At 43.9% G+C, this 27,483-nt stretch overlaps 2 protein-coding genes across 2 annotated transcripts; one reads left to right on the forward strand and one right to left on the reverse strand.

The window, feature by feature from the left end:
- The first annotated feature begins 535 nt into the window (after positions 1–535).
- slc13a4 (solute carrier family 13 member 4) lies at positions 536–20,647 on the forward strand. Its single transcript, XM_029630214.2, has 15 exons — positions 536–1,194; positions 4,096–4,224; positions 6,918–7,054; positions 7,167–7,348; positions 7,449–7,503; positions 7,625–7,658; positions 7,757–7,852; positions 9,385–9,569; positions 16,182–16,301; positions 16,420–16,521; positions 16,656–16,757; positions 16,929–17,163; positions 18,065–18,226; positions 18,583–18,720; positions 19,356–20,647. The coding sequence occupies exons 1-15, from the start codon at positions 1,072–1,074 to the stop codon at positions 19,491–19,493; spliced, it is 1,938 nt and encodes a 645-aa protein (XP_029486074.1). The 5' UTR covers positions 536–1,071; the 3' UTR covers positions 19,494–20,647.
- Positions 20,648–20,734: 87 nt separating this feature from the next.
- On the reverse strand, positions 20,735–25,974 carry LOC115106955 (cytochrome c oxidase assembly factor 6 homolog). The gene is made up of 3 exons (XM_029630215.2): positions 25,840–25,974; positions 21,700–21,864; positions 20,735–21,449 (listed from the first exon to the last, which is right to left on the reverse strand). The coding sequence occupies exons 2-3, from the start codon at positions 21,841–21,843 to the stop codon at positions 21,348–21,350; spliced, it is 246 nt and encodes an 81-aa protein (XP_029486075.1). The 5' UTR covers positions 21,844–21,864; positions 25,840–25,974; the 3' UTR covers positions 20,735–21,347.
- Between the last annotated feature and the right edge of the window lie 1,509 nt (positions 25,975–27,483).

Below are 27,483 nucleotides of genomic sequence, written 5' to 3' on the forward strand. Positions count from 1 at the left end.
AGTGACTCGGCAATCAGGACATATAATAAACAGAGTATCAGCAGTGTATGGGAACGTGTGTTTATGTGTTAGCGTTGGTGGCGTCAATATGCATGTGTGTGTGTGTGTGTTTTGTGTGTATGAGCGTGTGTAGTGTGTGTGCGTGCGTGTGCGTGAGTTGGAGTGTCAGTGTAGTATGTGTGAGTGTGTGGGTAGAGTCTAGTGAGTGTGCATAGAGCCAGGGCAAGAGAGTCCGTGCAAAACAACCAAGCTACATGAGTAATAAAGGGCGTCAGTGTAAATAGTCCGTGTAGCAAATGTTAGGGTTACCAATGGTACATGACTGTAATATTATTACACATTGGACGCACTAAAACATCATCAGACCTACCTCTCTTCTGCACACCATGCTGCAAACTCATGACAAGTCATTACTAAAAGCTGATTGGCTTAGAGACCAGTGAGGCGGGGTGAAGGATGAGGTTGATGAAATTAGCATACTGGAGGGTCATAAATGTGACAAGTTATAAAATGTCTTGGTGCTGAGAACCTCTTTATATAGACATTTGTTTTGCACTCATGGTAGCCGCCTGGTCTATCTCAAACATCAGCATTTTACAACATTTTATTTAGCCTTTATTTGAGCAGGGAGTCCCACTGAGATCAAGGTCTCTTTTGCAAGGGGGCTCTGCATAAGATACCTTATCTGGTATTCAGATAAGAATAGGTGGACAGTATTGAAAAAGAAGTCAGGGACCTATTTATTGCACTTTTGGATCTCCTAGCTGAACTCAGAGGTGGGGGTTGCCTGCAGGTCAAGTACTGCGGTGAGGTTGTACAAAGAGCAGTTATTTCAGACGGAGGACTGTGCCCTGCAGACTGCAGTACATCGCCACCAGATCCAAACAAGCAGAACCTGCGAGGACCAACCAACTGCAAATAGAGACTCCAGTTTTCACTCCAGAAGGAGACATTTAAAGGGATTTTTCTTTAACTTTCATTAAGACTTCATGTCACGCCAAAAAAAACGTTAAAAGGGACAAACAAGCCAGCTTCTCTGCGCTGAGACCGAACTCAGGCGAGCAGTCCCCGATGAGGCTGGAGGCCGCGGCAAGGATGGACCTTATCAAGAAGCTATGGAGAGCACGCAAGCTGATCCTGGTGGTGCTGATCCCGCTGTCGCTGCTGCCGTTGCCCCTCATCCACCCCACCAGCGTGAGTACCCGACTTCATCATATCATAGCATGACTAATATTGCGCATGGGTAGGCTATCGGCATTGTTCTTCCGAGTTAGCGTACAGTACATGAAGCAGAATACAATTGGGGGTGAGAACAGCTGTAAGTGTCTTTATGATTATAATTAGCCATAATACATACCCACAGTGCAAATATTTCGATTTACCTCATATTCTATTAATGCTTTGCTGATGGAGACTTGTTTTACGCATTATTTATGCAATCGGCGTATGTGCGTAAAGTGCACCATTCCGCGTGTTTACACTTCACAGTAGGGTGCATTGTTGTACAGCGGTTGGCACCACAGGCGGCAGGGAGAAGGGGAATCTGTGCCAAGCTATTAGGTTATATAACTCAGCTCAGCTATGTGGGGACGGGTCTGGTCGTTCTGTTTGCCTAGAACCACCTGCGGTTCCAGAATGCCCTCTCACCAATTACAGAATTTGTCAAGTTCAGAGAGGGACAGAACAATGGAGCATGTGGCCAGCTGCAGCTACAGAACCCCTCATGCTCTGTTTCCTGTGTCAGTCTGAGAGAATTGTACTAATGTGCCTCTCTGGGTTCAAACCCAGGTTTTTTACACTGGGACTGTGTTAGCCCACTGAACTAAAGCCTAGTCTTCAGGGTCCTTATTCATTATGATCTGAATCGCTAAACTGATCCTGGATCAGCACTCCTAGTCTGAGACGCTTTATGAGTACTGGCCCCTGGTCTCAGGCAAGGTTAGGGATCCTCCTTATCTCTGACAGCAGGATGAACTCAGCTCCTTGGGGTTTGAGTCAGGAGAAAATAATGTCTGTCTAATGAGCAGATTAACTGACCGAACTGTGTTCAGAGATTATCAGTAGAGATCATCATATGAAGGAATGCAAAACAGTGTTTCTTTTTAATCATCGTTGTTTCTCCAGAGATAAGAGTTGATTTTAACTAATGAGTGAATCCATTCTTTCTGTAGTCATCTGGAAAAAAATCTCGCCGTCAACACTGATGAACGGTTATCCAGATTAATCATCTTTATAAAAGAATTTGGCCTTGATGAAGAGATAACATGAATACCTGAAAAGCCATCTCCTTTCGTTGATCTCATCACTCACTTAAGGGTCATGTTGAGTCATGGTCTGAAAGGTGAAGTGACAATGCAACCTACAGATGTGGACAGAAACTGTCTGCTGAGTCACCTTTGACCTCTTGAGAAGTGCTTGCTCATTGCAGTGAAATATCACACAGTCCATCCATACACATGCCAGATTGGAGAAACAAATTGAGCAATTGACCATTTAGAAACATATTTCCCTACTATCTAACCAAACGAAACCTGTCGGTATATACGAGATACCCCATGATCGCCTCAATAACCCAGTTCTCTGATGAAACTGGAAAAAGGATGAGATTTTGAGTGAGTTTATTGATTAATTGAAAGTCCATTCATTGCATGGCAGTTCTCTATTGTGTGACAACCTCTGATCAATGATCTCTTGGGATCACTGATTGTCTCTGTCCCCAGTCTCCTGAATGACCGAGATCAGACTTCACATCCCGTATCTGACAAACACTAACTACTGGGAGATAGTCGGGATCACCTCAGTTTCCTGGGGCAAAACCTGGGGACGCTTTCCCTGTGGCCAAAGTCCATTATTACTGGACATGCCCAGTAGATCACAGAAAGGGGGTGTTGTGTTCCCACCTGGGGCGGTGTGGTCAGGACTGGGCATGTCTAGTAGGGCACATGTGGAGAACATGCCCAGGCAGGTGCTAGTCACCAGGGTTGGTGGCTGCTAACTCAAAGGCAACATAGAGGGACCAAATAGACTCTGTGTGATACACAGCAATATCCAACATTGTTTTCAATGAGCGGTTACACTACCAGTGTGTGTATGTGTGTGTGTGTGTGTGCATTGCTGGACAATCCGATGGCGTGTGTGTATGTATAGCTGATATATTGCTAGACCCCTTCACCTCGCTGGCTAGACATCCTCTACTCGACCGGGAGTGACACGGTTACGCTAGTCAGACAACTGCCTGACACATCACCTGTATGCCACATATTATGGAAAGGGGAGATTTCTAAGGCTTCCTCACTTACGCATGATAAGTTACCGCTGGTGGTCCCGTAGGACTACTGTACGCTACCCCGTCTATGGTAACCAAGGATCATTCAGTGTGAGGATCATTCAATGTGGTCAAAGATATTCATCTCTTTTTGATGAAAAGCCGCCTCAAGTTTCCAGAAAGCAAAAAATGTTAAACAGGTACGTTTGAATGAAGGACATAACAAATCGCATTTTGATTAGACTGTTAGATTGGAATTTGGATGGGCTCTTTCACAAACTGAGCACATTCTCCATTGTTTCCATGGCAAATAAATGGTGCTGAAAGGTGAATAAGGAACACGGAGGTTCGGTCTCACGGTAACTTAGGAACTGATAGATGCACACACACACACACGCTACTATTTGAATGTTTTTAAATGTGTGTAAATTGTAAAGTCTTTTGTCTGTGATGTATTTTGCGTTATGTGTCGGACCCCAGTAGGACTAGCTGTCTCCATTGGTGTCGGGTCATGGGGATCCTAATCAATCCAATCAAATCAAAATCACTTTCTTTCAGGCAACAGTATTATTGCACTCCGATAAACTCAGACAAATGGACCCTGACAATATGTGGGACCTAGCAATGATTTTGTTTGACCAGCATTTCACATCAAGTTTAACATTGACGTATATTAAATAATTGACTGTGCTTTTATGATAAGAAACGTTAGGATACAATACAGGCATAAATGTATGAGGTATGGCCCTTGGCAAACTGCATTGTTGCATAAAAGCCCAATCCCTTGTCTCTTCCCTGTGTCTCACCCCCTGTGTCTCTGTCCCATGTAGGAGGCCTGCTGTGCGTACGTGTTGATAGTGACAGCGGTGTACTGGGTGTCAGAGGCTGTACCCCTGGGAGCTGCTGCCCTCGTACCAGCCTTCCTATACCCGCTGTTCGGAGTGCTCAAGTCCAGCGAGGTCAGTAAACTATCACTCACTCTAATCTCTCTTTTTCTCGCTCTCTGCTAAGGGCACTGAGGACCAGGAGCGTGCACACACACATACACTGAAAAAAAACATAAACAGAACATGCAACCATTTAAAATATTTTACTGAGTTAGAGTTCATATAAAGAAGTCAGTCATTCGAAATATATTCATTAGGCCCTAATCGATGGATTTCACATGACTTGGTCACAGATACCGTAAAAAAAAAAGTAGGGGCGTGGATCAGAAAACCAGTCAGTATCTGGTGTCCACCATTTGCCTCACACAGCGCGACACATCTCCTTTGCATAGTTGATCAGGCTGTTGATTGTGGCCTGTGGAATGTTGTCCCACTCCTCTTCAATGGCTGTGTGAAGTTGCTGGATATTGGCGGGAACTAGATCCCTGTGATACACGTCGATCCAGAGCATCCCAAACATGCTCAATAGGTGACATGTCTGGTGAGTTTGCAGGCCATGGAAGAACTGGGACATGTTCAGCTTCCAGGAATTATGCACAGATCCAGTTTATAGTGGCCTTTTATTGTCCCCAGCACAAAGTGCACCTGTGTAATGATCATGCTGTTTAATCAGCTTCTTAATATGCAACACCTGTCAGGTAGATTGATTATCTTGGCAAAGGAGAAATGTTCACTAACAGGGATGTAAACAAATTTGTGCACAACATTTTAGAGAAATAAGCATTTTGTGCATATGGAACATTTCTGGCATCTTTTATTTCAGCTCATGAAACATGGGACCAATACTTTACATCTAGCATTTGTTTTATTTTTGTGTACAAACACACAAATGTACATTCAAACCCAAAATATTTATTTTCTAATAATTCTTGTTCAACTGTAAATACGGTAATCTGAGCACCTGACTCCCACCAAGGCCGAATGAACTTGTATGTATTTAACTAGGCAATTCAGTTAAGAACAAATTCTTATTTACAATGACGGCCTACCAAAGGTAAAAGGCCTCCTACAGGGATGGGATTAGAAATTAAAATGAATTAAATGAAAATCTAGGACAAACACACACAGCTACATGTGTGGACCAGATGGATGTGAAGCGTATGGATGGATGCTTTCTAGGAATAACCTGAGAAGTCCCGTCCCATTGCTTTGTAATGCCTCTGTGATGACTGAAAGGGAAGTAGGTTGACCCAATCCCACTCTGAGGAAACAAACAAAAAACTCAGCATTGTTGTTGACACCTGGTTTACACTCGCTAAATGTAGCCTCACGTGTGAACTAACAACCACAGACGATGTACTTGTACACCACCTTCTAAGGTGTTTCTAAAGGCTTCATGAAGTCTTAAAAGTTATCCTTCATTCATTATCCTTCATTATCCTTAGTCTGACCATTCACCTATACTCTTAATTCACCATCCTCCTCTCTTGTTATGTGAAGAGACGGTCATGATGTCACAGACCCATGTAAACATGTGAGTGACTCACTCGTTCTGATAACCTGACATCATCAGATCATCAGTTATCACGAGGTGTCTGTATGCTAACGTCTAATATAATACAGGAAGCATGGTCATCAGAACCTCTCTGTTCGTCTCCAGTGAAACACTTATCACTGAGATGATGGCCTCATGTACTGATTAGAGTAACCCATTAACCCCTGCTGGACAGGAAATGGTCTGTCATTAAACCAACCCCAAGTGGTCCCAATGACCACCACTAGCCTAGTGGTTAGAGCGTTGGACTCGTAACCGGAAGGTTGCAAGTTCAAATCTGTCGTTCTGCCCCTGAACAGGCAGTTAACCCACTGTTCCTAGGCCGTCATTGAAAGTAAGAATTTGTTCTTAACTGACTTGCCTAGTTAAATAAAGGTAAAATTTAAAAAAAATGAAAATGGTTCCCTCTCCTCACTATGTCAGTGTTACATAAAAAAAAGAACCACTGAGTTGCTCATGTGCTCTGATCGCATGGACAAAACCTGCCAAAGAAAGGCTATTAGTGTTATTATAAGCTCTTGTAATCGTGTTTGGTAAATATCCACGTTTTTCTGCAACTCTTTGCTCTGATGACTAGACTTGTGTACTGTACTTAGTGTAGCTCTCTCACACCTCACCTTGCCTCGCCAATGGGATTGCTTTACCTCAGTTTTAACCTGGCACAAACAAGAAGTTGTTACGTGGAAAACCTTCCCCCTGCTCACTCTCGTGCCGTGCTATGATTTTTGGGTCACATTTTTGGTTCGTATGCCTCCAATTGCAAATGTTTGGAAAGGAGCAAAGCTCAGACGTGTTGATCCAACTGATCTATCTGAGGCCATCCTGGAGTAGAGTATGTTCTTCCCAGAACTCAAACGGTTCTGATTAAAAATGAGAACTAGACAGAGACTGGAGAGAAGTCATGATGGTTAGGAATATCTAGTCTAGTTCCAATAATCACAAAAGGTCAGTTCTCTGTAGTTAGAGGTCATGACCTGTGGTGGTATACAACAATATACTGACTAGTGACCATGTCATAAACTGCTCAGTTGAACAACGACTGCAAATACATGATCTTTTTTGACAAACATGAACATAGAAGAGGTCAAAGTAAAAAACAATTAAAAAAAAAAATGAATCCAGGTGTGTGTTCGTGCAAGCCACATGTAAGGGTTGAGTGTATATGTACGTATAGAGTGCTATAAATATTGTGTGGTTGTCTTTGGTACAGGTAGCTGCAGAGTACTGTAAGGACACCACTCTGCTGCTGATGGGGGTGATCTGTCTGGCGGCCTCCATAGAGAAATGGAACCTCCACAAACGCATCGCTTTACGCATGGTCATGATTGCCGGAGCCAAGCCTGGCATGTAAGTACGCAGCTACCATGACACACACGTGCGTGCACACACGATAGCATATACAAATCAATTACACACACACACACCCTCAACTTCTCCTCTCTCCTGTGTGTATTCTCAGGTTGGTGCTGGGTTTCATGTGCTGTACGGTCTTCCTGTCCATGTGGCTCAGTAACACCTCCACTACTGCCATGGTGATGCCCATCGCTGAGGCCGTCCTGCAGCAGCTCATCAGCACCGGCGTGGCCGACACCCAGGAAGACTCCGAAACCGTCGAGGCCACCGAGGACGGCTGCCTCGGCGGTATGGCTGCCCTTTCGCTGCCTGCAGTAAACATCTCAGTGACATGATAAATTGTACATCGCTACAATCGTTAAAACGGTTTTATGTTGCTCCTTTGCAGACAAGGAAGAGAATCTAGAAAAGAACCAACTAGAGCGTCTGTATCGCAGAGACAGGTAAGACCTGGGGAGCTTTTGAGACAGTCACTGGAGAATCACATACAATACAGTCTTGCAGTCCACATCATGAAAACAACTCCAGTGTTGTGCGTTTGAACGTGTTGTGTTTTATCCACAGCTGCGTGAAGCAGGAGCTCTGCACTCTGACTGAGGTGAGAACATAAACCTTTGAAAAATCAGTGTAAAAATATCTGTTGTTCCATTCTCTTACTTCAACGTTAATTCTCCATTGTGTGTTTTGTTCTCTCAGTTGCCGACTGTGGAGACTAACGGGACTGGTAGGAAGGCCAGTAAGACCAGTCTGGGCCAATTGTCCCTAAAGCAGACCAACGGACAACTGCCATCGGTCAGTAGACACACTCACTACACTCAGAGGCATAACCAGGGTTTGAGTTTTGGTGAAGCTCGGAAAGGCAGGTCTTAGTGGTTAGAGCGTTGGGCCAGTAACTGAACGGTTGCTAGATCGAACCCCCGAGCTGACAAGGTAAAAATCTGTCGTTCTGCCCCTGAACAAGGCAGTTAACCCACTGTTCCTAGGCCAGAAGAATTTGTTCTTAACTGACTTGCCGAGTTAAATAAAGGTCAAATAAAATCAATTAAAATCAATACCCCCCCTCCCAATATATGAAGAAAAAAAAGTTGAAACTAATTTATTGCTATTTGGAAAACAGCAAAAACGAGCAAAAATGACCCCAGACATTATCACCTTGGCTGCTGTAGGTTAATTCACCTCAATCAATCTACAAACACATCTGTAATGTTATACCCCTGAAAGGAAAGAAATTATCAACAGCCACATCACTGGCTGTTTTAGTAGCCTACTCTCTGTAAAAGCAACGTTTTTATGAGAACTTAGTATCCTTGGGACGTCCCTACCCCATTGAGTTGACATTTAAAATGGTTAAGGTGAGGTAGGGGTTTTGGTTAAGGTTATGATTGGGGGTTAGGTTTAGGGTATGGACGTACCAAGGATCCCAAAAAGCAATGGTTCATTAATACTAGCCAAAGCTCTTCAATGCAATAGAAATCTCTGCTGGCAGCTAGCCACCTGACTGACATATCTACATCACAGGCTGGTGGCACTTTAATTGGGGAGGACGGACTCGTGGTAATGCCTGGAGCGGAATTAGTGTAATGTTATCAAATAAAACAACTCCACTATCACATGGTTTCCATGTGTTTGATTCCATTCCATTTGCTCTGTTCCAGCCATCATTATGAGCCGTCCTCCCCTCAGCAGCCTCCACTGATCTACATACACTGCTCAAAAAAATTAAGGGAACACTAAAATAACACATCCTAGATCTGAATGAATGAAATATTCTTATTAAATACTTTTTTCTTAAATAGTTGAATGTGCTGACAACAAAATCACACAAAAATGATCAATGGAAATCAAATTTATCAACCCATGGAGGTCTGGATTTGGAGTCACACTCAAAATTAAAGTGTAAAACCACACTACAGGCTGATCCAACTTTGATGTAATATCCTTAAAACAAGTCAAAATGAGGCTCAGTAGTGTGTGTGGCCTCCACGTGCCTGTATGACCTCCCTACAACGCCCAGGCATGCTCCTGAAGAGGTGGCGGATGGTCTCCTGAGGGAACTCCTTCCAGACCTGGACTAAAGCATCCGCAATAAAATGCAAATGAATTACTTAAAATCATACAATGTGATTTTCTGGATTTTTGTTTTAGATTCCGTATCTCACAGTTGAAGTGTACCTATGATAAAAAATTACAGACCTCTACATGCTTTGTAAGTAGGAAAACCGGCAAAATCGGCAGTGTATCAAATACTTGTTCTCTCCACTGGACATGTTTTTTCCTCCCCCACAAACAGTGACTCACTATACTTGCTCCTCTCTCCGTTCCAGACAGCGATCAGCATCCCAGAGCCTAAGAAGGAGAAGGAGAGCAAGAACTCTCGCTATCCCACCAAGAGAGATCATATGATCTGTAAATGTCTCTCTCTCAGCATCACGTACGCAGCCACCATTGGAGGCCTCATCACCATCACTGGCACCTCCACCAACCTTATCTTCGCCGAACAGTTCAACAAGTAAGCTACATTACCATACACTGCATTGAATGCAGTTCAATAGGTACAATACCTGGTAAATACCCCATGGCCTATCAATACACTAGCAGACAAATATCCCATGTGTAACAGTATTTCCAACCTGGGCTCGAACCAGAGACCCTCTGAACATATCGAAAACAGGCACCCACGAAGCATCGTCACCTTTCGCGCCACAAAAGCCACGGCCCTTGCAGAGCAAGGGGGAAAAAACTTTCAAAGTCTCCGAGCATATGACGTCACCAATTGAAACGCTACCAGTGTGCACCGCTAACTAGCTAGCTAGCTCACACATAGTCTATTAATATCAAATAAAATTGATTTATTTTGCCCTTCTTACATCAGCTGATATCTCAAAGTGCTGAACAGAAACCCAGCCTAAAACCCCAAACAGCACGCAATGCCGGTGTTGAAGCACGGTGGCTAGGAAAAACTCCCTAGAAAGTCCAAAACCTAGGAAGAAACCTAGAGAAGAACCAGGCTATGAGGGGTGGCCAGTCCTCTTCTGGCTGTGCCGGGTGGAGATAATAACAGAACATGGCCAAGATGTTCAAATGTTCATAAATGACCAGCATGGTCAAATAATAGTAAGGACTGTGAACAGGTCAGGGTTCCATAGCCGAAGGCAGAACAGTTGAAACTGTAGCAGCAGCACGGCCAGGTGGACTGGGGACACCAAGAAGTCATCATGCCAGGCAGTCCTGTTGCATGGTCCTAGGGCTCAGGTCCTCAGAGAGAGAGAGAGAGAGAGAAAGAAAGCAATGTTACGTAAATGGAAAAAAGCTGTCCTGGAAAAAAACAGTCTTGATATGTTCGTCAAAAGAGAGACCAGGGTCCAGAGTAACGCCGAGGTCCTTCACAGTTTTATTTGAGACGACTGTACAAAAACAATAGTGGTCCTAAAACAGAACCTTGAGGAACACTGATTTACTGTTGATTTGTCAGAGGACAAACCATTCACAGAGACACACTGATATCTTTCCGACAGATAAGATCTAAACCAGGCCAGAACTTCTCCGTGTAGACCAATTTGGGTTCCCAATCTCTCCAAAAGAATGTGGTGATCTATGGTATCAAAAGCAGCACTAAGGTCTAGGAGCATGAGGACAGATGGAGAGCCTGGGTCTGACGCCATTAAAAGGTCATTTACCACCTTCACAAGTGCAGTCTCAGTGCTATGATGGGGTCTAAACCCAGACTGAAGCATTTCGTATACATTGTTTGTCTTCAGGAAGGCAGTGACAGCTTTTTTTTTAATTTTTGAGAGGAATGGAAGATTCGATATAAGCCAATAGTTTTTTATATTTTCTGGGTCAAGGTATGGCTTTTTCAAGAGAGGCTTTATTACTGCCACTTTTAGTGAGTTTGGTACACATCCAGTGGATAAAGAGACGTTTATTATGTTCAACATAGGAGGGCCAAGCTATTTCAGTCGTTTAGTTGGAATAGGCAGCTTGAAGGTTTAGAGGCCATGATTATTTTCATTATTGTGTCAAGAGATATAGTACTAAAACACTTGAGTGTCTCCCTTGATCCTAGGTCCTGGCAGAGTTGTGCAGACTCAGGACAATTGAGCTTTGGAGGAATACGCAGATTTAAAGAGGAGTCCGTCATTTGCTTTCTCAAAGATGTTCATTAATTTTTTACTGCTGAAGTGAAAGCCATCCTCTCTTTGGGGAATGCTGCTTTTTAGTTAGCTTTGCGACAGTATCAAAAATACATTTAGGATTGTTCTTATCTTCCTCAATTAAGTTGGAAAAATAGGATGATCGAGCAGCAGTGAGGGCTCTTCGATACTGCACGGTACTGTCTTTCCAAGCTAGTCGGAAGACTTCCAGTTCGGTGTGGCGCCATTTCCGTTCCAATTTTCTGGAAGCTTGCTTCAGAGCTCTGGTATTTTCTGTATACCAGGGAGCTACTTTCTTATGACAAATGTTTTTAGTTTTTAGGGGTGCAACTGCATCTAGGGTATTGCGTAAGGTTAAATTGAGTTCCTCAGTTAGGTGGTTAACTGACTTTTGTCCTCTGACATCCTTGGGTAGGCAGAGTGAGTCTGGAAGGGCATCAAGGAATCTTTGGGTTGTCTGAGAATGTATAGCATGACATTTGATGCTCATTGGTTGGGGTCTGAGTAGATTATTTGTTGTGTTTGCAAACATAATAAAATGGTGGTCCGATAGTCCAGGATTAGAGGAAAAACATTAAGATCCACAACATGTATTCCATGGGACAAAACTACGTCCAGAGTATGACTGTGACAGTGAGTAGGTCCAGAGACATGTTGGACAAAACCCAGAGTCGATGATGGCTCCAAAAGCCTTTTGGAGTGGGTCTGTGGACTTTGCCATGTGAATATTAAAATCACCAAAAATGTGAATATTATCTGCTATGACTACAAGGTCCGATAGGCATTCAGGGAACTCAGTCAGGAACGCTGTATATGGCCCAGGAGGCCTGTAAACAGTAGCTATAAAAAGTGATTGAGTTAGCCTCCGCCTTTGCGGGATGCACAGGGGATATAGTCACTAGTGTAACCAGGAGGTGAGGCCTCATTTAACACAGTAAATTCATCAGGCTTAAGCCATGTTTCAGTCAGGCCAATCACATCAAGATTATGATCAGTGATTAGTTCATTGACTATAACTGCCATGGAAGTGAGGGATCTAACATTAAGTAGCCATATTTTGAGATGTGAGGTATCACGATCTCTTTCAATAATGTCAGGAATGGAGGAGGTCTTTATTCTAGTGAGACTGCTAAGGTGACCACTGCCATGTTTAGTTTTGCCCAACCTAGGTCGAGGCACAGACAAGGTCTCAATGTGGATAGCTGAGCTGACTATACTGACTGTGCTAGTGGCAGACTCCACTAAGCTGGCAGGCTGGCTAACAGCCTGCTGCCTGGCCTGCACCCTATTTCATTATGGAGCTAGGGGAGTTAGAGCCCTGTCTATGTTCGTAGATAAGATGAGAGCACCCCTCCAGCTAGAATGGAGTCCGTCACTCCTCAACAGGCCAGGGTTGGTCCTGTTTGTGGGTGAGTCCCAGAAAGAGGGCCAATTATCTACAAATTCTATCTTATGGGAGGGGCAGAAAACAGTTTACAACCAGCGATTGAGTTGTGAGACTGCTGTAGAGCTCATCACTCCCCCTAACTTGGAGGGGGCCAGAGACAATTACTTGATGCCGACACATCTTTCTAGCTGATTTACACGCTGAAGCTATGTTGCAGTACCACACATTGCTCACTACGAGATACAATACCTGACTAATACCCCATGCACTGTCAATATCTTCCAAATAACAATCTGTTATTTCTGTCTCAGTGAAACGTAAATGGATATATAAAGATAGTTGAATAGATGAATTATACTCACAACTTTAGGTCTTGTAGGTGGAAACGTGAACATTGTGAGAACTTTGTGCAACTTCCGGCATACGTTTACAGTGAACACTGAGGCTGTACCCTTAGCGTTTTAGACAGTAGCAAATAGGCTATTGTGGCTATTTTTGCATAATGTAGGCCTTACCAACAAAACCAATGGAGCAAATCCCATAACATTTTCACATGGAAATAACTTTTGATTTCTATGATATAGCCTACAGTAACCTATATGTGGTGTTTAATGCTGGCATACATTGCATGTAACTTTTACTTTTTACATTATGAAGGGCTTGACATTATTTCATGATTTTTTTACTTGGTCTGTAACACCATGGGCCAAATAGCTGACTGTAAATTGCATTGTATTGTGTGGTATGATGCAAGAAACCACTTTACAAAATAAAATGTATTATTATTACCAGATAATTAGACAATGTCGGCTACCCATCTGCCTATTGGCTTATTTGCATATTCAAGCCTGTCTCAAAATGAAACACTGCCCCTTTAATTAAGACAAAAGCTTTTCACGGCAATGGCTTTTTAAAAACCGCTTGAGATGTAGCTTACACGTTTTGTGCTGTTGTAGGAAGCAGTAACTCCCCATTGCTGACCTATACTTATCTATAACTGGCATAATAACTCACTAACTAGCAAAGAATATCAACAAATGTGCACACCCACCGGCTCTGATCTGAAGACCGCTGGTGGGCTACACCCGCCAATAGAATTCTACTGGCTCTGCCAGATCACACACTCAATCTTGCAAAGTTAGATTTTGTTTTGGTTTGTTGCATTGAAACGGGCCTAATTATAATGTTGATTCGGTCATAGAAAAAAACGTTGATCTATATAGCTCAAACTAATCATGCAAATTCAGCGAATTTCAAGTGTCCCTACTCCGCATGGCATTTCTTCTGTGCTGCAGGCCTGGAGGAAGTGCGTGGCACCAGCGCAGTTTAGAGGGAACATAGAATTATACTCGTCATGTTTAACTCAGTGACAGAGGGTGTCAGGGTCCATAGGAAACAAAAGGACAAAGAGCCCTGGGATTGATGGATTGAAAGATTGGTGTAAACCCTCTCAACAATCCAACAAAGCCGATTTCCTGGGCACTTTAATAAACCAGCTAGGCTAAGCCGAGGGAAAACGGACTCTTTTCATGTAAAAGTAACTCGGACTGTAAATATCAGACTTTCTTCTCTCCCAGTCTATCCCCCTCCTTTCCTCCCTTCCCAGTGCGAGTAAAATATGTGAGACCCTGTTTAGCAACTCCTTCACGTCTAGCCCAGTCAAACTGGGGCCCAGATTGGTAAAGGACAGCTCTGTGAGTCAGGGGGTTTGCTGGTGATCCCCCAAAAGATGATTAATTGTCTTGAGTAGCTATAACAGGTCCACACTGGTGAAACCTAACCCTGTAGGCATTTGTATCCTGCTATTGCGGGAACAGGCACTTCCAACAGAGCAATGTTCACAACAACACCAGAACCATCCTCTTCAACACCAGTATGCAGATTTTGTCAAAGCAGTCAATCGTCTGCAAAATTATTTAGTATTATATTATATTGATAGTCAAATGTGGTAATACAAATAACTAATGATACTCAATATATTCTGCCTTGCACCTAATATGCAATGAGACCAGACTCCAAAAGATTCCCTCAACATCAATAGTCATTACTTCAGGATTTTGGGATACTTCAGGATTTTGTCAATTAAGCCCTTTATCGACCTCCCCAGAGTCCGATGTACTCATGAATAGCATTTTTATATCTGCACACAGAGACATAAAATTGATATATGTACAAGTCCATCTGACTGTGTGTGTGTAAACAGGACCTTGGCCGGTACTTCCACATGGAAAAAGGAATGAAACCCCTCAATAACCCTTGACAGCAGACAGTGTGTGTGTGGGGGGGGGGCAAGATATCGAACAGCAGAGCAAGTATACGAAGAAGAAGCAGTGAGTCAGCTTGTCTTTCAGCAAACAGAGATATTACCATATCTCTGCCCAGTATTGACAACTACTAGATATCCTTCCACATAGGCCAGAGGCAGAAAATAGACCTGAACGTATTCATTGTGTGGTCAATTTTTAATGTTTTATTTTATTTCACCTTTATTTAACCAGGTAGGCTAGTTGAGAACAAGTTCTCATTTACAACTGCGACCTGGCCAAGATAAAGCATAGCAGTGTGAACAGACAACAACACAAAGTTACACATGGAGTAAACAATAAACAAGTCAATAACACAGTAGAAAAAAGAAAAAAAGAGTCTATATACATTGTGTGCAAAAGGCATGAGGAGGTAGGCGAATAATTACAATTTAGCAGATCAACACGAGTGATAAATGATCAAATGGTCATGTGCAGGTAGAGGTACTGGTGTGCAAAAGAGCAGAAAAGTAAATAAATAAAAACAGTATGGGGATGAGGTAGGTAAATTGGGTGGGCTATTTACCGATGGACTATGTACAGCTGCAGCAATCGGTTAGCTGCTCAGATAGCAGATGTTTAAAGTTGGTGAGGGAGATAAAAGTCTCCAACTTCAGCGATTTTTGCAATTCGTCCAATGACCTGCAGATGTCCTGTTTTGATCATCAAAAGAAAAGGGTTGATGGTTAGTTTCTGCTGGTTCAAAGGTTGTAGTAGTGGCCCCTCCTTGAGTCTGTAATGACTTGTGATACTGAGGGTATCCCTAGTGGGTCTTCAAACCCAGAACTACAATCTCCCGTAATTCCATCAGATGCTCCATTGGGTTCTGGGGGAGATGAATGAGATAAGATACTAACGAGACTAGTGAAGTCTCCACCCCTCTAAAAGGAAACTCTAAACCAAAGCCCCTCCACTTCCAAAAACATATTCTGCTTCAAATCTGTGCTTCAAATCCAAGCCCACATTTGAAGCACAACCTTCACCCAACCCTGAAACATCTAAATAACCAGTGCCAGAAAACACCGGAGCAACTGTTTCTCTTTTGTTGTCGCATCCATTTGGTCTGTCCATGAGAGATTACCCTGCAACTAGCAGTCCATCACCATAGACATGACACCAAAAAGGTCCGATTCTGAACCTCTTGGCTAGATTGCTGGTGTTATACTATGAGGACAATACCCTTGCCGATTGTGAGGTGCATTTGGTTTAACGTTAACCGTGCTCTCTATATCTCCTCCCATCACTAACTATTCTCTCTCTCTCCCCCCCCCTTGCAGTCGCTACCCAGATGCGAAGGTGATCAACTTTGGGACCTGGTTCATCTTCAGTTTCCCCATCGCGATCATCATGCTGCTGCTGACCTGGGTCTGGCTGCACTTCCTCTTCCTCGGCTGCAAGTAAGCACCTCGCATGCATGTGAAATGGAGGAAGACACGCACACAGGAACACGCACGCGCACACACGTTGTGCAGGTATCTCAGTGATATTAACCTTACCGTGTTGTTGTGTGTCCAGTTTCAGGGAGACATGCTCGTTGAGTAAAAAGCGTAAGACGAGGAGAGAGATGCTGTCAGAGAGGAAGATCCACGACGAGTACATAAAGCTCGGGCCCATCAGGTGATCTTTAGACTCTTTTTCCAGTTATAGCTGGGACAAGAGACTAGCTGTACAGCCATATTTGAGGACTAATTGACTAAAAGCTGAAGGAAAACAATAACACTGACCTGTGCGTTGCCTCTCCTGTGCTGTAGCTATCCAGAGGTGGTGACAGGAGTGTTCTTCATCCTGATGACTCTGCTGTGGTTCACCAGAGAACCAGGCTTCGTACCCGGGTGGACGTCGCTGTTCGAGAAGTGCGTAGCCACCCTTTTGTAGTGTACTATCAAAGGGGGGAAAATGGCGCACTATTAACGGAATAGGGTACCATTCCAAATGCAGTCTCTCTCATTGAGACTAACCTCGAATAAGGAAGGTTAGATTTTTTTTTAAACAGCCTTGTTAAATGTAGTGTTCTGTTTCCGCAGGAAAGGCTACAGGACCGACGCCACTGTCTCTGTGCTGCTGGGCTTCCTGCTCTTCCTCATCCCGGCCCGCCGGCCCTTCTCTCGGGCCCCCAGAACCACAGCAGGAGGCGGCTCCACAGAAAGAGACCCAGACCCCCTGGCCCCCATGATCACCTGGAAGGACTTCCAGAATCTCATGCCCTGGGAGATCGTCATCCTTGTGGGAGGGGGCTACGCCTTGGCTGCTGGCTGCAAGGTACCAGGTTATACAGTATACTGTACAAACAACATGTAGCTACTCACCACAGGGTGGATAGCTTAGCATGACAACCATCTCAAATGGCCTAGTTCATGCTGCAAGGTAACATACAGGAGCTTTAATATGGATACTAGGCTATATACACTCTACCAGGGCTTCTTCAACTAGAGTTCGGAACCCAAAGTGGGCCCTGGGCATGTGAGAGGTGGGTCGCAAGTTATGAGAGTACATCTATAATCACACACTATTTCATCCTAATTTGGGTCAATAGATGACAATTTGGGTCACGGGAGGACGGTCAATGTCTCATTTGGGTCCCGATTTGAAAAGGTTTTACAACCAAATCTCTATGTAAATGGGATGTTATAGAAGGTTCCAGACACTTTTTTTGGTTATTTCACATTTTTGAGAAACTTCCCCTAAACAGCAAATCACTTCCTAATTATTGTTGTGTAGTATGGGGGCCTTGAAAACATAAACAAAGGCTCCAAAAACACCCAAATACATCCTTTTAGAAATGACAAAGTTCTCAGTATAGTGACGCAGGTCTTTAGAAACGTTTTATTTTATTTTTTATTTAACTAGGCAAGTCAGTTAAGAACAAATTCTTATTTAGAGTGAGTGGGGCCTAGGAACAGTGGGTTAACTGCCTTGTTCAGGGGCAGAATAATTTTTACCTTGTCAGCTCGGGGATTTGATCTAGCAACCTTTCGGTTACTGACCCAACGCTCTAACCACTAGGCTACCTGCCGCCCCATTGCGGGTTACAGTATATACTGTATACACGTTACTGTGTGAGCTATGAAGTTGCGTCACAATCTATATTACAGACATTCGGCATGGTGTGTGTCTGATCATGTGGTGTGTGTGTGTGTCTGGTCATTGTGTATGTGTTCAGGTGTCAGGGCTGAGTGTGTGGATTGGCAGACAGCTGGAGCCGATGAGTGGTCTCCCCCCGTGGATGGTCACGCTGCTGGCCTGCCTGCTCGTCTCTGCGGTTACAGAGTTCGCTAGCAACCCTGCTACTCTCACCGTGTTCCTACCTATCCTCTCTGCTCTGGTAAGAATAACAGTCATTCTCTGTCAGTCTTCTCTACCTTTCCTCTCGATCGTCTCTGGTAAGAAGCACACTCTGCTCTAGAGAGAACCACAGTCATGGTCTACTCTCTCTTCCCTTACTATCCCCTCTATCGCTGAGAGCCCGTGAAGAAAAACCTAAACCCCATCCATCAATTTCTCAGCTCGATTCCGAGTGTCCTCAAATAGCCTACACACTTCTACTCTCAACATCAACACAACCATCTGCTCGCCTCCTCTCTCTGTGCCACTGTCAATGTTATTGAAAACACTCCGAGACACCCTGTTCCATTGCCTGACACTCAGTTATGTGACCTCTCTCCTCTCGCTCCCTCTCAGTCCGAGACCCTGAAGATTAACCCTCTCCACACACTCATCCCCGCCACCATGTGTGTGTCATTTGGGGTCATGCTGCCCGTCGGGAACCCCCCCAACGCCATAGTGTTCAGTTACGGACACGTGCAGATCAGCGACATGGTGAGACACAAACACATAAGCACCAACCCCACTGGGACGGGACTGCACAGTGCCAAGCAGAATCAAAGGCCGTTGTTGCAATAACACGCAATTCTGCGCGTTTTTATGTAACACTCCTATTATACAAGATTATAAAACAGATTTATTTAATAGTCATAATACCTTTTAATGACCAGCAATCAGTCACTATAACTAGAGCCCTGTGTTCTGCGCAATCATGTGACATGCCTGGATCTGAACCTTTTCATTTACAGCTTTTTCATCAAACTGTCCGCGTTTTCCTTTTTCCATCAGATGGTCCAGCACCATCCTCAGACAATTTCTTTCATTTTCGGTGTAATTCTCATATCTGGATAAATGCATGTTTTGTCGTCACATGCTCAAGTACATTGAAATGCTTAATTTGCAAGCTCCACCCAAGAGTGCCGTAATCAACATCAAAATAGTATACCTGATAAAAATATATAGAGTAAAGAAGACATGAGAAATAAGAGGACTTGCTAAGTCACATAATTGCACAAAAACACAGGGCCTTAAATAGAACACAGAGGCTCAGGCACATACTGTAGCTCTTCAATAATAAGTGAGAGAACAGGTACATCTGTCTTACCCAGTGTTGTTGTTGTCTGTCTCAGGTGAAGGCAGGCTTTGGGGTGAATCTGATTGGTGTTCTAGTGGTGATGCTGGCCATAACGACCTGGGGTGTGCCCCTCTTCAACCTGACTGAGTTCCCAGACTGGGCCATCGACAGGAACGTCACTGGCAGCTTATAACCACGCGGAGGTGCAGACAGTCGCACAGAGAGAGAGAGAGAGAGGCAGAGAGCGGAAGAATGCAGAAGACGCCCCTCTAAACAGAGACACTCGCCGTCTCTTTTACTGTAAATCCCAAATTGAAAGGGACTGAGGCTTATACTTTCAGCCGGGCTGGTAACGTCTGAGAATCGTGCAGGTTGGGGAAGACTGAGTGGAAGAAGCACCACAAAGGAGGAGTCGCAGGGGTTGCCTTTTCATAGGCAGCCCAATTCAGATTTTTTTTTTTTACCACTAATTGGTATTTTGACCAATCAAGATCAGATATTTTGCCAATAATTGCACAAAATATCTCAATTGGGTTGCCTGTGTAAACACAGCCAAAAGTAGCATGGAATAGACTCCAACTCTAGTCAATGGATCATATTGCCTTTTACTCCATATTACTGTATGTTGCTGTAAATGTTACGTTTTATAGCGGTTCTAATCTCTCCAACACATAGCCCACCAAAAGAAAAAACATTGATTCACACATGACGACGAGACACAGCATTACTGCATGTCACATAATATTCCTATAGGTTCCGCTAGCACAATAACCACAAAAACAGCATTCTATGCCTATTACACCGCTAACTCGGAGTGTACTCTATATTTACAGTAGTATACAATCTTCACGGTGTTACATACTGGGATCCCTACTGTTAGTGTGCTGAAACACCCTATATAGTACACTACTATTGACCAGAGCCATGGAGAATAAGGTATCAAGGCAGATAAAAGAAACCAGAGAGAAAACTGCAGAGTAAAAGTGCCTCTCCAATCAATAGCCAAATCATGAGCTGTCTGTCGCTATGACGACAGGGCAAAGTGTACATAATTGTAGACCACAGAGACTTGTATAAAATGCTTTATATTTTGTTGTTGAAATCAATTGAAATGTAACCGTGTGCCTTTTTTGTACTTTATTCACTGTCGCCATGAGAACGTAGGCGCGTTAAGCAATCTAAATCCCACATCTCGGTCTAGAACCTATCCAAAGTTGCACAAGTTCATACGTTGTGGTTTTAGAAGAAGGATCTAGAACCTTTGTAAATACATATGCCAACTTGTGATATAAAAGATGTGCCGTGTGTCAAACCAATCCGACGAAGTGGAACGTTCATGAATAACATTTAACGTCGTGGTTCCACTCGTAGTCAACTCACTCAGAATAGGCCCAGATTCATGGGAAATGAAACCAATGTTATAAAATAATAATGAACCATTGACTCATCTTTATTTAACACAACAAATCACACACACACACACACACACACAGTCACGGTCTATTCATAAATAAAGCATCTCTGCATCCATCTTTGACAATAGCATGAATAAGAAATGAGTCGGTGGTTAAGACTATCCGTTACGGAGCTGTTGATGTGTTCAGTTGATATTAGGTCAAATAAAAGCATTGTCACACCACATACAACCACTTGATGTTGTATTGAGAGAGCAGAGAGACACGGAGAAAGCCTGGAGAACCATGTCAGTGACTTTTGAGGGGTGCACTTTCCACAGCACTCGCCGTGGTTACGTCACCACACACCTGTCCCTGTGTGACGCCGGTATGGTCACTAGTCGGAGGCAAGGTGTGACCAAGTTAAGTGCACACTCGGGGAGAAGCTTGAGAATCTGATCGAGGCCCGTAGGTGACATCAACACCGGAGTGTTCAGGTCCAGGTGTAAGGTCACTGACCTCCAGCGGCTGTCGTCGCTGGGAGGCATAGCAGGATTGTGCTCTTAGTGTCCAGTGACAGTCCACTGCTGTCCATCCTCAACCAGGAGGCCCCTGGAAGCCCTCCTCTCAGTCTTCTGACCAGTGGCTACCGGCTAGGACTGTGACTCTTTAGGCCCGGCAGCAGGCTCAAAGCCCTCCGTCTGCATCTTCTCCTTGTACTTCAAGAAGTCTCTCCTCTTGGTGAAGTATTTCACCTGTCGGGATCAATGTGAGGCAGGATGTATTTGAGCAGGACCAGGCTTGGTGACCACAGTGAGTTTACTAATGTAGCTACATCAAAGCCAGTAATAACAGAATTTAGACCACCATGAATAGAAGCAGGGCTTTATATACATACATTCGAGATCTAGCCCTCCCTCTCTGGCTACCTCTGAGACAGTCTGTCATATTCAACAGAGTAACAGGTAGGTTATCGCTAGACCGACACCAGACAGGGAGACTCACCCACTGAGCAGGACAGCTCGCCTCAAACTCTTTCTGGAACTTCTCACAGGAGGCGGCATTGTCCTGGTTATAATCAAGGCACTTCCACAGCTCGTCCCTAGTGCCCCAGCATGCTTTTCTCTGGTTCGAGTCAGGGGCAGACATCGCTGGGCTCGGGGAAATTTACTAAAACAAGAGGAAAAAACAGGTTAAGTCAACCACATGGCACAATCTGCAATTTCAACAGCCTGACCCTGCCCTTGGTAAGGTCAGAGATGGGGGCTGGGGAAATATAATCAAATATAATCACTCCTCGGAAAGTATTCAGACCCCTGGACTTTTTCCACATCTTGTTACATTACAGCCTCATTCCAAAATGGATGAAATAGTTTATTTTCCTCATCAATCAATACACAATACCCCACAATGACAAAGCACAAACAAGCTTAGAAATGTTTGTCCCAAAGCCACATTCTTGGATGTGTGCTTAGGGTCGTTGTCCTGTTGGAAGGTGAACCTTCACCCCAGTCTGAGGTCAAGATGCTCTCTGTACTTTGCTCCGTTCATCTTTCCCTTGATCCTGACTAGTCTCACAGTCCCTGCCGCTGAAAAACATCCCACAGCATAATGCTGCCACCACCATGCTTCACAGTAGGTATGGTGCCAGGTTTCCTCCAGACGAGACTCTTGGCATTCAGGGTAAAGAGTCCAAACTTGGTTTCATCAGACCAGCGAATCTTGTTTCTCATGGTCGGTGTCCTTTAGCAGGCTGTCATGTGCCTTTTATTGAGGAGTGGCTAACCCAGATGACGCTGGACCAATTGTGTGCCGCCATACCGGACTCCCGATCACAGCCAGTTGAGATACAGCCAGGAATCGAACCAGGGTCTGTAGTGACAACTCTTGCACTGAGATGCAGTGTCTTAGACCACTGAGCCACTTGGGAGGCTTCTGTCTGGCCACTCTACTGTAAAGGCTTGATTGATGGAGTGCTGCAGAGATGGTTGTCCTTCTGGAAGGTTCACCCATCTCCACAGAGGAACTTTAGAGCTCTGTCAGAGTGACCATTGGGTTCTTGGTCACCCCCGACCAAGGCCCTTCTCCCCTGATTGCTCAGTTTTGCCTTGCGGCCAGCTCTAGGAAGGGTCTTGGTGGTTCCAAACTTCTTCCGTTGAACAATGATGGAGGCCACTGTGTTCTTGGGGATCTTCAATGCTGCAGAAATGTTTTGGTACCCCTCCCCAGATCTGTGCCTCGACACAATCCTGTCTCCTGGCTCTACCGACAATTACTTCGATCTCATGGCTTGGTTTTTGCTCTGACAACTGTGGGACCTTATATAGACAGGTGTGTGTGCTTTTCCAAATCATGTCCAATCAATTGAATTTCCCCACAGGTGGACTCCAAGCAAGTTGTAGAAACATCATGGATGATCAATGGAAACAGGATGCACCAGAGCTCAATTTCGAGTCTCATAGCAAAGGGTCTGAATACTTATGTATGGGGCGGCAGGGTAGCCTAGTGGTTAGAGCGTTGGACTAGTAACCGAAAGGTTGCAAGTTCGAATCCCCGAGCTGACAAGGTACAAATCTGTCGTTCTGCCCCTGAACAGGCAGTTAACCCACTGTTCCTAGGCCGTCATTGAAAATAAGAATTTGTTCTTAACTGACTTGCCTAGTAAAATAAAAAATTTGTCATGCTGTCACTCAGTGCTGCCCACTCTCATTGAGAAACTCAAATTGAAGGCCATCCTGGGAACGGCAGGCTTCCATTAGCAACTAGATAATCCTCATAACTACTTGTGTGTGTGATTTGAAAATAATCAGTTCAAGGAGATACAGTGCCCTCCATAATTATTTGGACACGGAAGCATTTTCCTTCTTTTGGCTCCGTACTCCAAAAGTTTGGATTTGAAATGAAACAATGACTGAGGTTAAAGTGCAAGAATGTCAGCTTTCATTTCAGAGCCTTTCCATACATATCAATTACCACGCTTTTTGTACATCGTCCATTTAGGAAAAATTCACTTATATATATTGAAGTAGTCAAAATATTCATGGCACACAATGACTACATCAAGATTGTGACTCTACAAATTTATTGGACAAACATGCTGTTTGTTTTGGCTGTATTTCAGATTTTGTACCCAATAGAAATGGTAAATAGTGTCATTTTGTATTCACTTTTATTGTAAATAAGAATATAATATGTCTCTAAACACTTCCACACTAATGTGGATGTCACCATCACGGATAATCCTGAATGAATTGTGAATAATGATGAGTGAGAAAATTACAGACACACAAGTATGTATCATACATCCCAGAAATGCTAACATCCCATTATTGAAATGGTGAGAGGTTAGCATGTCGTGGGGGTATGCTATTTGTGCGTCTAACTTTGTCACTCATCTGGTTTAATACATCCAATTATTGGTACCACGATTGTCTTCAAATTGTGTGACAAATGCAAATGATTTGGTCCTATGTCAAGTGTACGCAGACGGGAGGGGTGTCATATGCCAGCTGACCCTAAATGGTGCAATTGTGGTGGTGAACATGCACCCGAATTTATGTAGTGTCCTGTTCGGCTCAAATAGACGGACGGCGTCTAGAATAAAGGCTGTCCAGCAAGTCACCTCTCCAGGGGCGTTGAGAAGAGTGGAAGAAAAGAATGACGTTGAAGAACTAATGTTAGAGAGACGCCAGATAATATTCTTTGTCAACAGAGGGATCCTGACATGTTGCATGTGAAAGGTGGACTTTGTGGAGTTTATTTCATTGGTTATCAACTGCAAAGCGCACACAGAGAGGAAATCAGAGTGGGGAAAAGTCATTGTTGTGAGTGCGGATGAGTGTTTCTTTGTGACTCAGGGATTTAACAGCAGAGGCATCCTGTCGATGTATGCGCCGTCCTCACTGCCACCTGAGACTGTTTAGGGATGTTATAAAGGGTTCCCTCCCTGTTAGTGAGCATTTCTCCACTGCCAAGATAATCCATCCACGTGATAAGTGTGGGATATCAAAAATCTAATTAAACAGCACGATCATTACACACATGCACCTTGTGCTGGGGAGAATAAAAGGCCACCAAAATGTGCAGTTTTGTCACACAACACAATGCCACAAGTTGAGGGAGCTTGTAATTGGCATACTGACTGCAGGAATGTCCACCAGAGCTTTTGCCAGAGAATTGGATGTTCAATTCTCTACCATAAGCTCTAATTTTAGAGAATTTGGCTGCATGTCCAAGCGGCCTCACAACCACAGCCCACGTGTATGGCGTCGTGTGGGCGAGCAGTTTACTCAGAGTGCCCCATGATGGTGGTGGGGTTGTGGTATGGGCAGGTATAAGCTACGGACAACAAACACAATTGCATTTTAAAGATACTGTGACGAGATCCTGAGGCCCATTGTCGTGCCATTCATCTGCTACCATCGCCTCATGTTTCAGCATGATAATGCACGGCCCCATGACGCAAGGATCTGTACACAATTCCTGGAAGCTGAAAATGTCCCAGTTCTTCCATGGCCTGCATACTCACCAGACATGTCACCCATCGAGTGTGTTTGGGATTCTCTGGATCGACAGCATGTTCCAGTTCCTGCCAATATCCAGCAACTTCGCACAGACATTGAAGAGGAATGGGACAACATTCCCCAGATCATAATCAACAGCCTGATCAACTCTATGTGAAAGATGTTTCACGCTGCATGAGGTAAAATCAAATGGTTGTCACATCAGATACGGACTGGATTTCTGATCCACGCCCCTACCTTTTTTCAACTGATGCGTATCTGTATTCCCAGTCACGTGAAATCATTAGATTGCGGCCTTTTGAATTCATTTCAATTGACTGATTCCCTTATATGAACTGTAAATCAGTAAAATATTTGTCATTGTTGCGTTTATTTTTGTTCAGACTACAAGCTGGCGAGCTCTATTATAATCAGTGACGCAAAAACCAACACATATCCCTTTTATCCTGCAGCCCTCATATTCTACAGCCCCGACAGAGGTAAAGAGAGACTATAGAGACTTTCAGCTTGCTGATTTACAAGTTTTATTCCTCGAATAACAGAATTACTCCGTTTCCAAGCCAAACTATTATCAAATAAGCTAGCTAGCTAATGCGCACACGTTATAATCTTGACAACTCACCATGAATGTTTATATCACTATTCCGGTATGAATAGTTTGTTCAATAATGCCAAAAGAGCATTTAGTTGTGTAACATGTTTCCCCAGTGCGTTCAAGGACAGCTGCTTGTGGAGTAAGGACTTCCGTCGCATCTCAGTGACGCAAAAGTTTGGGGTTTTTCACCATAGAGAATGACAGAGGCCTCTGGTAGCCAAAAGGCTATTTGTCACAGAGTTTCGAAACCCAGAGACACAACATCGAGAGACTTCCGGGAACGTCGCGAAACAGACAAAATAGGGGTTTGGGGTTTGAGAAGTCATTGAGAGAACGAAATCTAAAGGCACAACCTAGATTCCAGCGCATGTCTTTTAAGCAGTTTAACATTTTATTACTCCAACCTCATGATCCCTAATAAATACAAATACAAAGTGATAAAAGGAGTGCCTTTGAATTGACAGCCTAAACATGCACAGTTCGGCGCCAGAAGACCGTCAGACCCTATGACGTGTTTCTACGCATGAGCTTAGCTAGCCAACGTTGCCATGACATCGCCTACAAGTGTGATCATTGGATATTGTAGAAGCAGTTTTAGCCTATCTTCGTATTGTACTGTCTTTGATATTAGCATGGGCAGCACCGTTGAGGGATTCCACCATTTTAATGTAGTCAACTGGGTGGGATAGCAAAACTTCATTGGCTGATCCTTCCTGGGGACCCGGTTGTAGTCATGTCCAACCGGGTCATCAGGAGCGATCAGCCAATCGTGAAGAGGAAAATGTACTACTTCAAAATGGAGATAGCCTCAATGGCGCTGCCCATGCTGGCCCAGACAATATAGAGAGCAATAGTAATGGCGTCTTTTTGTAGGCACTAACTCCGCCATTGTTAACTGTTAACTGACTAATGTTATCTCATAGAACAAAAGGTATAAGATCTCTTAAGCCTGTGTTAACCTCAGACCTTATTTTCTGCATTTATCCCAAAACCCTATTCTATCCCCATTCATTTTCCCCATAGGAATGGCTGAACGAACCAGAGGTAACTCTTTTCCATTTTTTAGGAAATGTTTTTTAGGACTATGTTTCCCAGACTCGGTTCTCAGGACCCCAAGCGGTTCACGTTTTGGTTTTTGCCATAGTACTACACAGCATATTCAAATAATATGTTAGGTTAGTGTTCGGGGAAAAAAACTAAATGTGCACCCCTTGGAGTCCCGAGGACCGAGTTTGGGAAACGCTGGACTAGAAGCTGGAGAGCTCTATAATGGCACAGATTCAAAGATGAGTCCTCTATCTATCTCTATGTTTTCCCCCTCATTTTGGGGGAGTGCATTGAGATGCCGCTAGGTGGCACACTTCACACAGTAATCTCATGTTCTCACAGAAACAGGTCTAAGAAAGATGTTTGACAAAATGTAAGTTTCTCATGTGATACAACAAGGAAATTCCCTCTGCGTTCCGCTACAACTGTGGCAAAGCACTTGAATACAAAGTGTTATGTTTGGGGAAAATGCTATCACAACACAACACATAACTGAGTACCACTCTCCACATTCAAGCATAGTGGTGGCTGTGTCATGTTATGGGTATGCTTGTAATCGTTAAGGACTGGGGAGCTTTTCAGGATAAAAAAAAAGAAGGAAAACATGGTTCAGTCTGCTTTCCA

Source organism: Oncorhynchus nerka, linkage group LG23 (genome assembly GCF_034236695.1).
Source record: "Oncorhynchus nerka isolate Pitt River linkage group LG23, Oner_Uvic_2.0, whole genome shotgun sequence".
NCBI classification, from domain to species: domain Eukaryota; kingdom Metazoa; phylum Chordata; class Actinopteri; order Salmoniformes; family Salmonidae; genus Oncorhynchus; species Oncorhynchus nerka.

Bases quoted from the DNA above. Each gene is read 5' to 3' on its own strand.
- slc13a4 (XM_029630214.2), top strand. From the start codon at position 1,072: ATGAGGCTGGAGGCCGCGGCAAGGATGGACCTTATCAAGAAGCTATGG. The intron at 7,853-9,384 runs GTCAGTAGACAC...TCTCCGTTCCAG, and splicing joins CCAACGGACAACTGCCATCG to ACAGCGATCAGCATCCCAGA. The intron at 16,302-16,419 runs GTAAGCACCTCG...TTGTGTGTCCAG, and splicing joins TTCCTCTTCCTCGGCTGCAA to TTTCAGGGAGACATGCTCGT.
- LOC115106955 (XM_029630215.2), bottom strand. From the start codon at position 21,843: ATGTCTGCCCCTGACTCGAACCAGAGAAAAGCATGCTGGGGCACTAGG. The intron at 21,450-21,699 runs GTGAGTCTCCCT...TGATCCCGACAG, and splicing joins CGAGCTGTCCTGCTCAGTGG to GTGAAATACTTCACCAAGAG.